This window comes from Balaenoptera borealis (genome assembly GCF_965194805.1).
Source record: "Balaenoptera borealis genome assembly, chromosome: 9".
NCBI classification, from domain to species: Eukaryota; Metazoa; Chordata; class Mammalia; order Artiodactyla; family Balaenopteridae; genus Balaenoptera; species Balaenoptera borealis.
In genome coordinates this window covers 46,526,836-46,540,230 of record NC_138873.1, presented here as the reverse complement: position 1 = coordinate 46,540,230, position 13,395 = coordinate 46,526,836, and the positions used below count along the sequence as shown (strand labels likewise).

General features: G+C 38.7%; 1 protein-coding gene and 1 long non-coding RNA gene across 2 annotated transcripts in view; one reads left to right on the top strand and one right to left on the bottom strand.

Moving 5' to 3' along the window:
• The window catches only part of LOC309635173 (uncharacterized protein), a gene marked incomplete at its 5' end in the record, with an annotated part of 42,129 nt that extends 33,131 nt beyond the window's left edge, over positions 1-8,998 (bottom strand). The window contains 2 exons of the mRNA XM_082406056.1: positions 450-664; positions 8,897-8,998. Coding sequence (XP_082262182.1) covers positions 450-664; positions 8,897-8,998 — 317 coding nt within the window. The remainder of the gene's footprint in view (positions 1-449; positions 665-8,896) is intronic.
• LOC309634623 overlaps positions 1-13,395 on the top strand; it is a 360,017-nt gene that overhangs the window by 279,381 nt on the left and 67,241 nt on the right. The window lies entirely within an intron of this gene.

Genomic DNA, 13,395 nt, shown 5'->3' with positions numbered 1-13,395 from the left:
ATATGTAGTCGTTTTATATGGCTTCTTTCAATTAGGGTAAAGTTTTTGAGGTTCCTCCATGCTGTTTGTGTGTATCAGCAGTTTGTTCCTTTTTTTGTATGTAGTGTTGATTACTGCCCAGCTTCACAGAAGGACAAATTACAATGAATTTTCAAAGACTCCTCTGCAGTCAGTGAAAACACAAGGTATCACAGACCTCACTGGCCTTAATGAGGAGGCCTGAGATGAATTTAATTACTGTGCCATGCAATGCCTATCCCAAATGCTCTGTGAGATTCACAGCTTGTAAGAGCCAATGTGAATATAGATGAGTGTGGACATGGCATCAATAAGACATGTCGAAGCTATTCATCACTCTGAAGTTTCATTAAAGCTGTAAAGAAAGCGCACACTCCCTCATGACTGGTTGGGTATCTTGCTGTGCTCCCGAGAAGGCAGTTTCTACTGACCTGAAAGAGCAGGTAAGAGAGAGGCAGTGCGTCTTTTCTTCTGCTTCCAGCTCCCGGGCTGCCTGGATCACTGCCTGGGTCATCTGTGGACCGAAGGTGACACTGTTCTCCAGGGGGCTGGAGCACAGGTGGATAATGCCGAAGCCAGTAGAGACTCCCCTAGAATGAGGCAGGTGGAGGCGAGCTACGGAGGAAAGGGAGCTTGACGAGTGGGCCTAGGAGGAAGGGTAGGGGTTATTTATGTAGAAGGTACGGATAGTAAAGTCATGATTAATGATTCTGAGAGAGAGACAGCCAGAGACAAACTACTGCAAGCACACCACCCAGGACAACCCAGAACCTATGTTGTGAAGGGTGCCCTCCCCATGTGCAGTGCATTTGTCAATAGGAAACTTTGTGCAAAGGTCCCAAAGCAATTCCTTAGAAGTGCTATCTCATCTTGCATTTAGAAAGATCCAGACATGGAAATGTGGCAGTGACTGTAGTGGGTATAATGAACCCCATCGGGAGGCCTGGGTCTTAGCTCCCTGCACTAGTGGAGGGAGAAGAAGCCTTGAGCAATTTTCTCCCCCCTTAAGTGTTTATTATTATCTTATTATAAAAGTAATAATAGCTTGCACAGTACAGAAAAGAACAGTGAAAGATGAATGCCCATCCGCAGTACAGTGCAGTAATTAAGAGCCCAAGATCTGGTAAAAATCCCAGCTCTGTCACTTTCTACCTTTAAGATGACAAGCAAGTCACTTAATCACTTTGTGCCTCAATCTATGGAAATGATAATAATAGTATTTGCCTCTATAATGTTGTTGTGGAGGAGAAAGAGTGTAAGTACATGCCATGCTTAGCCTGTTGCTGAGCAACAGGAAGCTTTCAATAAACTATAGTTGTTGTGATTATCGTTGTTGTTTCTATTATTATTATTGTTGCTGTTGTTGTTATAATGACTCTAGCCTTATCTTCCACTTCCTATATTTAGTCTGTTAACAAATCTTCCAGTGTAAAATCTAATCTCCTCCTTGGCCCAGACCTTTATCATCTTGATTGAAAATATATACACCTGTTGGTCCCCAGCCTCATTATTTTGCATAAATAGAGCTTTGACCAAGTGTATCCAAAGGTAAGTAAGTGTGTGGTAAATATACCTGTCATTTACATTATCAGACAGCGTATTTGTTTCCTAGAATCCTGATACTGAAAACACATAGCATTGCTCAAAACGTTAAATGGAATAAAACTCAATATAGCTGCACTAATCTGTGCTTTCTAAATTTACTGACAGAAGTGCAGAAAGTAGGCTGGCATGGCTTTTGTACAATTTCTGTATCACACTAACCTAAATTCAAACAGTGTGTTTAGATAAAAATATTGTTCCCTCCAAAGAGGTTCCCAACTTTACAGAGAAAAACACTTCTGTGTGGTACATTACTTATACAATGAATGCCTTGCTTTCTGGAGGAGAAATGATGCAAGCACATCACCACCATATTCTCCAGAAGTAAAGATTCTCTGGCACCAAGTCACAGCCAAGGAGGGGTCCCCAAGCCATGGAACAAATGGCACCAGCAGTTTAGCACCACCAGCCGCCTTGGTGGGGTCAGAAGATAGAGGGGTCCTTGTGTGATGGGTGTTGACTCCCTGTTGCGGCCAGGCTGGCTGGGATGGAGTGGTAGAAGGCAGGAGAGAAACCAGAACCACAAATAACAGATGGCTGGCCAAAGCTCCAGGGACTTCGAAGAAAATATTTGCCTAGGAGGCTCTTCCTTAGAAAGATATTGAGGGTTGTTAAATGTATCCTCTTGTTAGGGAAATTAGAATTGTTTTCTTCTCTTAGTTGGAAAGAACAACCAAGAAGAAAAGCAGTACTCTTAAGAAGTACAGTTTGGGCTTCCCTGGTGGTGCAGTGGTTGAGAATCTGCCTGCTAATGCAGGGGACACGGGTTCGAGCCCTGGTCTGGGAAGATCCCACATGTCGCGGAGCAACTAGGCCCGTGAGACACAACTACTGAGCCTGCGCGTCTGGAGCCTGTGCTCTGCAACAAGAGAGGCCACGATAGTGAGAGGCCCACGCACCGCAATGAAGAGTGGCCCCCGCTTGCCGCAACTAGAGAAAGCCCTCGCACAGAAAAGAAGACCCAACACAGCCAAAATAAAATAAAATAAATAATAATTAAAAAAAAAAAAAAAAGAAGTACAGTTCATCAATTACAAGATTAGAAAACATGCTTCTTTCCAAAATTTACATTGAATTTCCTTCCTCATCCCATATGCAACCTTGTGGACTTAAGGTGGTGAGTCCTCAGGGTCACCTGTATACCTCTCTGTCTGCTCCCCCTGCTAAGTAGGAAGATATTTGAAGTCACATCTGTGCCTGCTTCATTTCTGGAGTGCACAGGCCAGGGTCACACACTTTGTAGGTAACCCAGTAGATGTTGATTGGATTAATGTTTAATAAAATGAAGCCATCAGCTCTGGTGTTATCATCATCATTATTTCAATTTACTGACTTCTGCACCAAGGCCAAATACATTATCATCTTTACGCTTTGTTAAAGCCATCTATGTAAAATTGGCAGAAATTGGAATCTTACAATAAACTAGAGTTAGCAATAATAGTCTCTATATGTATTTTGTGTTTTCAACCCCAGATCTCAAAGCATTTTAGGAAGAAACATTACTATTACATGTTTTTTTTTGTTTTGATTTGGTTTTTTTAGTAAAAAAAATAAAATGATCATTTTTAGTAAAAAAAAATAAAATGATCAATCTATATAATAGTCAATAAGATGTTAGTAAATAAATTCTGGAAATTGATGAAAAGACATACTATGCAGTCATTAAAATTATAATGTAGCTCTATATTTATTAACAATGCTATCCTTGGAAAAATTTTTATTATAAAAAAAGCAGTTTAAAGTATGTGTGATGGAATACCTTTTGTGGGTAAAACTATGTATGACTATATGTGTAAAAATATGTATGAGTGTGTGTTTGTAAATAGGAAAATAATTTCCTCTAGGGTTGGGGGGTTACATTTTATATATTACTATATCTTCTGTTTTTATAATGATGGAAAAGTATTACTTTACACTCACAAAATGCTAGTTTAAAAGGATATGTAGAAAAAAATATTTTTGAAGAAAATATTTTTAATTACTCAAAATCTTAAAGAAAATATTTTTAATTACTCAAAATCTCATCACCAATAATTATTCAAAAACTTTTTTATACCATTTGTATTGATTAGCTAATGTTTTGTTACAGAGTACTTCAAAACTCAGTGCCTTAAAATGCTAATCTGTTATTACAGCACATGAGTCTGTTGGACACCTGAGGACTGCCTGATCTAGGCTGAGTTTGACTGATGTTATGAGCCAAATCGTGTCCTCCAAAAATTCATACTTTGAAGTGCTAACCCCTAGTGCCTCAGAATGTGACTGTATTTGGAGACAGGGCCTTTAAAGTAGTAATCAAGTTAAAATTAGGTCATTATGGTGGGCCCTAATCCAATCTGACTGGTGTCCTAACAAGAAGAGGAGATTTGGACATAGACACACATAGAGAGAGAACACCACATGAACGTGAAGACGGCCATCTACAAGCCCAGGAGAGAGGCCTCGGAAGAAACCAACCCTGCCAGCACCTGATTTCAAACTTCCAGCCTCCAGAACTGTGGGAAAATAAATTTCTGTTTAAGCCACCCTGTCTGTGGTACTTAGTTATGACAGCCCTGGAAACTAATACAGCAGGTATGAGTTGGGCTCCAGGTACAAGTGAGCTGGGAGCTCTGCCCTGGGCTGGGTTTGACAAGGGTACTTTAGCTGGGGCGACTCACCTCCACATGCCTAAATTCCTACTTCTGGCACCTGTGGCTAGCCCTGGGCATATCTCTCTGGTGGATGGCAGGAACACAAGAGAGAAAGTGGAAATATGCAAAATCTTTTGAGGCCTAATCTTGGAGCTAGCAAACTATTGATGCTGCTTCATCCATTGACCAAAGAAATCCAAATGACTAAGCCCAGGGTAGAGAATGAATGCAATCTAAATAACTGTCAATAAGAAGTATGCCTACTGTGGGAGAGAACTGCAAAGAGGCACAGCAAAGTGTATGGATATGGAGGAGGGAAAGTGGGGCAGGGCCAGTTGGGGCCAATGATGTAATCTATGTTAGTATTTTAGATGTTCACATATGTTTATATTGCAGCAGTCTTAGACCGTGTACTATATCTATATATTTCTAATTTTACTTACATTTAATCTTATTCCACATTTTTAATAGGATGGATAATTTTAAACTTTATTAGATGCAAATACACCATATTAAACCCACTCTTTTTATTAATTGAGACTACAGAGGTACATACTCAATTGCACAGTACATTAGTGAGGAAGTAGTATAAAAAAATCAGGTTGAAAATTTGTTTCTAAAAAATCAGTCAAAAACTTAACACATAAATTAACCAATATAAAAGTTTAATCCAAATGGAAAGTTTATAACAGCACAGTATAATGTTTCATACATGGGGAGTACTCTATATATTTGTTGAAAAGATTCTATGTAAATTTATTTTGAATGTGAAAACTGTCGCTAAAACAACACATTCAAAATGTTAGAACTCTCACTTGTTGAAACAAAGAAAAAAAATACATACAAAATACTGACAACAGTATTGACTCTAAAATGTTACAATTTGGTATCCACCATCATCCTTCTAGTTAGAAACACATGGAAGTATTTTACGGACATGTTAAAACTTTTTTATTCACTTGGATGGAAGATTGGCTAAAATTTAGCCATCCTGATAGCCATTTTTTAAAAACTATGATACTATGTTTGCACTCCAAAAACACTTTTATGTTTATGCAAAAGGAATGCGAGAAATCTTCAAGAATTTTGTTTTCTGAAGAGTGATAAGCCTCATTTTCCTAAAAGGATTAAAGGATGAGAAAACTTTATTGAAGTTTCCTTTCTAAGAGAAAGTAAATCTTGGCTCCAAGTTCATTTTCCAAATCAGGAAGCAGAAATTTTTTCTTAGGATAGCATTGAACTTGAGAAATAGAAAAAAAAATATTTTCCAGTGGTTAATTATTTTTATAATTTGGTTCTAAAAACATTACCACTACACATATTTCTAAAAAGATTTTAGTGTCTTATGTAATCAGGAATGCAGTCACTTAAAAAACATGTGGAAATTGCAGAGCTAAATAGCGGACATATATTTATTACATTTGGTACATGCCCATACTCTAGGGATAGCTAAATGTGTGTATAGTACTCCTTTGTCTCCTCTTAGAAACCCCTCCAGAGCTCTGTTATGAATTATATTGTTTAAATATGTCCACATTCAGTTTCGGGGAGTTATTCCCAAGCCGGTTTCAAATTGAACACATGTTGCATCTGTTTTCTGTTTGTGAATACTGAATGCTTAGCACTTTAATTGGGATATTTTTCTTTAGAATGAAATAATTTCAAATATTCGCTGAATCAAAACATCAGTTTCCTTTTCCAGTTTCCATCATGGATTGTTGGTAGGTTTCCCAGACCTGGTCTCCTGTGCAGTAGGGAGGGACCCACCTCCCCTTGGCATGTAAGGGGGAACAGAGGAGGCAGCAGGCAATATCCAGACCCCTGGATCATCCCTTCTGCACGGCCCATGCCTCTCCAGATCCCACCTGACCTGAGGGCACATATTCAAGTACTCTGGAAGGTTTTAACCATCTCACCTTCTTCTAGTAATTTATAATCTTTTTTTCTTTGAAAACTTCAATGGGTGCAGAAGAATTTTCCCCACAGATAAATTTCTGTGAAGCTACTGGAACCTCAGCTCCCTCCCCTGGTTTGATTCACTCAAAAGCCTTTGGGGACCTTGATTTTGGGGGTATATGTGTTTAGGATAAATTAACCTGGTTGCTGGGTAGAGTATGGGACAGTGTGGATTGAAGCAGAAAGAGACTGGAGGGAAGGAAGGCAAACTAGGAGGCTGTTGGTGTTGTCCGTGGGGAAAACAAGGAAGGTCACTTCAGTAGAATTGAAAGAAAACAGCATGTCCTCCTGGGAAAAGCACAGACTTCAAAGTGAAAAAGGACTGGGTTTGAACCAAAGCTCAATCACGTATGAGCTCCGTGACCCCAAGCAAGGTACCCGACCCCTCTAAACCTCAGTTTCTCTACTTGGAAAATGGATGTGAAATTAACATATATAATTCTTGTGACGACTAAATTATAGTTTTTTAAATACCTAGTATATAATGTTAATATGTGATTTTAAATAGACACATTTGAAAGATATTATGAAGGAAGAAACAAATAAAGGCCAATGGATTGAATACAGGAAATGAAAGAGAAAGATATTCAAAGATCAGAAAGTATCCAGTCCACCAACACACAATTTCTCTAATTTACTGACCACAGGACATGTTTTTTTTCCCCACACAAAATTAAGTAATTAATCAATTAAGGAATAATGAGGTTAAATAACTTGCCTTAAATCAGGCACTAATCGTGGCAGAGACAAGACTCCAGTTTTTGTCTTTTGCTCTCCCCCTTCCCTTCCTTTACCTTCTCTTTCTGAAAAAAATTTGATCTGAAAAACTGTATATTAGACAAGGCAGAGCCAAGGCAGGTGCCTACACCTTGAGGAGCCGCAAAGTGGAGTGTCAGAGTCTGAGCAGGATGAGGGGCGCCCACATGGAGATGAGCGACTCTTCTGCTCCTCAAGGGACTGACTGCAGTCACCCCGGGGCACTCACTGGGCCTGGGCTGGGCTAGTCTTTCCATTTCTTAAATGCACTAGCTCTTTTCTGCCTCAGGAAAAGGCACTAGGCAAGGTGCCCTCTCTGTCTGGAGTCTGTAATACCCAACTCCTCACTAGGCTTAATTCCTACTTATTCTTTAGATCCCAGCTGAAAAGTCACTTCCTCAGATAGACCTTCCTGACGCCCCCTCTCCCGTTGTCCCCTCTCTCCCACATCCCAATCTAACTTAATTTCCTCACTTCTTCATGCCACTCCTTCTTCTCTTTTATATAGCTAACTGACCAAAATCATAACTACATAATTGTCTGCTGGTTTGCTATGCCTGCCTCTTTCAGGAGACTAGAAGGTAGATTAGATTAGATTTAGGGCCAGTGCTATGAACACTACAATAAATACATCAATCAGGAGAGAGCCTAACATAAACATACACATTTTTTTTTGAGGTGAAATTCACATAACATAAAATTGAGCATTTTAAAGTGAACAATTCAGTGGCGTTTAGTGCATTCACAGTGTTGTACAACCAACACTTGTATCTAGTTCCAAAACATTTTCAGCACCTCCAAAATGAAATCTCATACCCATTTAGTACTTACTCCCCAAATCCCCCTCTGCCCTAGCCCCTGGCAACCACCAATTTGCATTCTCTTGCTAACAATTTACCTATTCTTGATATTTTATATAAATGGAATCATACAATATGGGACCCCTTGTGTCAGGCTTCTTTCGCTTAGTGTAATGGTTTCAGGGTTCATCCACGTTGTAGCATGTATCAGTATTTCATTCCTATAACATTTCACTATTATATATTAGTCTGTAGTTTTTTCTTGTGTCTTCATCTGGCTTTGGTATCAGGGAAAGACTGGCTTCATAGGATGAGATAGTAAGTGTTCCTTCCTCTTCTATTTTTTGGAAGAGTTTGAGAAGTATTGGCATAAATTCTTCTTTAAATGTTTGATGGAATTTGCCAGTGAGGCCATCTGGTCCTGGACTTTTTTTCTTTGTTGGGAGGTTGGTTTTTTGGTTTTTGGTTTTTTACTGATTCAATCCCCGTTACTTGTTATGTCTTTTGAGATTTTCTATTTCTTCTTAAGTCAGTTTTGATAATTTGTGTATTTCTAGGAATTTCTCCATTTCATCTACATTACTAAATTTTTGGCACACAATTCTTCATATTATTCTTTTATAATCTTCGTTATTTCTGTAAGTTTGTTAGCAGTGTCTTCACTTCCATTGCTGATTTTAGTTATTTATGTATTCTCTTTCTCTTAGTCAGCCTAGCTAAAAGTCTGTCAATTTTGTTGATCTTTTCAAATTTGATGAAATATATGAATCTACAAATCTAAGAAGCTCAATGAACTCCAAGAATTATAAACACAAAAAATATACATTGAGACACAGTAGGGTCTCACAGTTTAGCATGAAGGCTTTCATTTTCTCAGGGTGTCACCTCAGGTCTTGTGTCTCTGAGCCCAGAGCCAATCTGGTTCATCTTCTGCAGAGGGCAAAGCTCTTCTACTGGGGAGGAGGAGTGGGGTGACTACCAGGCTTCTCAGGGTAGGGAAAGGTATTTAGAGATCTAGTTGATCCTCTTAAAGACATCATCCATCGTCCCACTTTCATTTCCAATTAGCACTGCAGATTTCAGTGATGCCTCCCATTCTATGCCTTTCTGGAGTTCTGACAAGGAACTGACTGCTTCCTGACTTTTACCCTTGCAGGAGTTGGTTCCAATCACCACTTTCTGTAACTTTCCAAAATGATCATTTTTCTTTTCTGCTTTAATATCCACTTCCATTCTCCTTCTGGATTTAGTTTTTGCTCCTTTTTAATATATTAGTGGTTTTAAGAAGGACCAGAGATAAACTCATATCTCATTTAATCTTTATATCTATCTGAAACTGATATTATTCCCATTTTATAGATGAGGAAACTGAGGTTCAGAGAGTTTAGGAAACTTGTAAAAGGCCACAAAGATAGTAAGTGGTGATCTTTATACTACCTTATATAGCTTTACTAAGCATAAGTAGTCACAATTACTCCAATGTTACCTGGCTTCAGCAAGTGTGCTAAAACAAGTTTTTTTTATAGAGTTCCCTCTGTTCCCTATGGCATAAATCAAGAAGTTCATTTTCCTGGTACTCGTACCCCAAGACTAGACAGGTTCATTATTTTAACCTTTACTCATACTCAATGTTCCTAGAGACACAGGAATCTGTGTTAGGCAATTACTAGCAAAGGTTCAAGAAGCAGTAAAGAGGAAATCAAGTGGTAGTGATAGTGGCTGAGAGAGATCTGGATAGTTGTGCAGGAAGGAAGAGTGGATTTGCTTCTAGGTGGGCAAGGCAACAGCGACTCAAGTCTAGCCTACCAGAGCCCAGAGAGAGAACAGTTGATGATTTACTACTCCATTGCACTAAACAGCTAACACCAAAGAGTCCTCTGGGAAGAGGAACAGGCCAGTTATGAGTTTATTTCCTCTCAGTTCCAAATAGAGCCTTCTTTGCCTGCACTGCAATATTAGAGCTGACTCTTTTAAATACCTCTGCTTGGTCAGCGGGCATGATACCAAGCTTTGTCAGTAGAGGGTGCTAAAGGAGGAGGGGCTTCTCTTCTCCGGTTCTGGTGTGCTCGTCTCAGCAGGTCCTTGCAGCGTGAATGGCTTCTCCAGCACCTGGCTCCTGCATCACCAGTCAGTTCTCTAGCGCTTGGCCCCGTCACACAATGGTCAGCAGCATCTCCCTAGCACCTTAGAGGGAGAATTTCCGGCAGGTGTTGCAGAGTGGGTTTCCACCCGGACAATCCCCAGTGACTTCTCTGCTACCCTGAGAGCCATGCACGTTTCCTCTCCAGAGTCTGGATCTCAGTCTTGGGTTGGGGTGGTGGGCTCTTTGGACACGCTCTCTCAGTCCTAGGGGTAGTGGACTCTCCTTATATCTGTTATTTATTGCTGTTTTTTCAGTTGGTTTTTTTTTTTTTTTAGCATTCTCTTTATTTTTCACTAGGCAGTCCCTCACTACTCCAATCCTGTTATAATTAATGATTATATTAAACTTGTCATGTTCAAATTACATTGTGGTTTTTCTCTCCTGATTAGACTTTGGCACAGGGAATCTTTGGTCTCTGTGACCTTTATGATATTTTTCCAATAGAAATTTTTGGTATAATGAACTGATGTAAAATTTTAAAAATTAACCTCTGTGGGTAAATGTTTATATATGAGGGAAAGATTAAAAAAAAGAATTTCTAGTAAGTATATTATATTCAACAACCAAGAAATATATTGCATACCTATTATGCAAAAAGACATAAAGGCATACTGTTAATTTTGGACTTGAAAGATCTTTCAACACAGGGATGGCAAAAGCATTTCATCTTTAATGCCAACCCTGATGAACTATAATGGCTATCTGGGTTGAGAAGGATTTTAAGGCCAGAAAACAATGATCAATTTATGATATCTGCCACAGGTAAAAGTGGTGGGAAAGCATGGTTATGTGTCAGCTGTTACCTGACCAGTTTTACAGATTAGTAAACTGAGGCATAGAGATTTAAATGACTTGGTCAAAGCAAAGCTATATAACATAAAGGCTGTGGCTAACTCCTTATTTATGATTTCCAGTGCACTGCTCTTTACCTGTTGCTGCTCCAAGTGATGATGGAGTTTTGAGCAGGCCAAGTAAGAAGCACGAACAAGCTAAAGATGAGGCTGGTTACCCTTAAATCACTTTTAGGAACTGTGGTGCATATCTGGGAAGTCAGATTTATTGCCCACCATAGTAATAAATAGATCTGAAATAAAATGAACTTACAGAGTTTTCTAACTCTAGAAACAGGACGGCACTGAGTGTCATTAAATTAAGAAACCCCAATGACAATGGAGATACGACGACCCAAAACCTATGGGACGCAGCAAAAGCAGTGCTAAGAGGGAAGTTTATAGCAATACAAGCCTACCTCAAGAAACAGGAAACATCTCGAATAAACAACCTAACCTTGCACCTAAAGCAATTAGAGAAAGAAGAACAAAAAAACCCCAAAGCTAGCAGAAGGAAAGAAATCATAAAGATCAGGTCAGAAATAAATGAAAAAGAAATGAAGGAAACAATAGCAAAAATCAATAAAACTAAAAGCTGGTTCTTTGAGAAGATAAACAAAATTGATAAACCATTAGCCAGACTCATCAAGAGAAAAAGGGAGAAGACTCATATCAATAGAATTAGAAATGAAAAAGGAGAAGTAACCACTGACACTGCAGAAATACAAAAGATCATGAGAGATTACTACAAGCAACTCTACGCCAATAAAATGGACAACCTGGAAGAAATGGACAGATTCTTAGAAATGCACAAACTGCCGAGACTGAACCAGGAAGAAATAGAAAATATGAACAGACCAATCACAAGCACTGAAATTGAAACTGTGATTAAAAATCTTCCAACAAACAAAAGCCCAGGACCAGATGGCTTCACAGGTGAATTCTATCAAACATTTAGAGAAGAGCTAACACCTATCCTTCTCAAACTCTTCCAAAATATTGCAGAGGGAGGAACACTCCCAAACTCATTCTACGAGGCCACCATCACCCTGATACCAAAACCAGACAAAGATGTCACAAAGAAAGAAAACTACAGGTCAATATCACTGATGAACATAGATGCAAAAATCCTCAACAAAATACTCGCAAACAGAATCCAACAGCACATTAAAAGGATCATACACCATGATCAAGTGGGGTTTATCCCAGGAATGCAAGGATTCTTCAATATACGTAAATCAATCAATGTGATACACCATATTAACAAACTGAAGGAGAAAAACCATATGATCATCTCAATAGATGCAGAGAAAGCTTTTGACAAAATTCAACACCCATTTATGATAAAAGCCCTGCAGAAAGTAGGCATAGAGGGAACTTTCCTCAACATAATAAAGGCCATATACGACCAACCCACAGCCAACATTGTCCTCAATGGTGAAAAACTGAAACCATTTCCACTAAGATCAGGAACAAGACAAGGTTGCCCACTCTCACCACTATTATTCAACATAGTTTTGGAAGTGTTAGCCACAGCAATCAGAGAAGACAAAGAAATAAAAGGAATCCAAATCGGAAAAGAAGAAGTAAAGCTGTCATTGTTTGCAGATGACATGATACTATACATAGAGAATCCTAAAGATGCTACCAGAAAACTCCTAGAGCTAATCAATGAATTTGGTAAAGTAGCAGGATACAAAATTAATGCACAGAAATCTCTTGCATTTCTATACACTAATGACGAAAAATCTGAAAGTGAAATTAAGAAAACACTCCCGTTTACCATTGCAACAAAAAGAATAAAATATCTAGGAATAAACCTACCTAAGGAGACAAAAGACCTGTACGCAGAAAATTATAAGACACTGATGAAAGAAATTAAAGATGATACAAATAGATGGAAAGATATACCATGTTCCTGGATTGGAAGAATCAACATTGTGAAAATGACTCTACTACCCAAAGCAATCTACAGATTCAATGCAATCCCTATCAAACTACCACTGGCATTTTTCACAGAACTAGAACAAAAAATTTCACAATTTGTATGGAAACACAAAACACCCTGAATAGCCAAAGCAATCTTGAGAACGAAAAATGGAGCTGGGGGAATCAGGCTCCCTGACTTCAGACTATATTACAAAGCTACAGTAATCAAGACAGTTTGGTACTGGCACAAAAACAGAAATATAGATCAATGGAACAGGATAGAAAGCCCAGAGATAAACCCACGCACATATGGTCACCTTATCTTTGATAAAGGAGGCAAGCATATACAGTGGAGAAAAGACAGCCTCTTCAATAAGTGGTGCTGGGAAAATTGGACAGATACATGTAAAAGTATGAAATTAGAACACTCCCTGACACCATGCACAAAAATAAACTCAAAATGGATTAAAGACCTAAGTGTAAGGGCAGACACTATCAAACTCTTAGAGGAAAACATAGGCAGAACACTCTATGACATACATCACAGCAAGATTCTTTTTGACCCAGCTCCCAGAGAAATGGAAATAAGAACACAAATAAACAAATGGGACCTAATGAAACTTAAAAGCTTTTGCACAGCAAAGGAAACCATAAACAAGACCAAAAGACAACCATCAGAATGGGAGAAAATATTTGCAAATGAAGCAACTGACAAAGGATTAATCTCC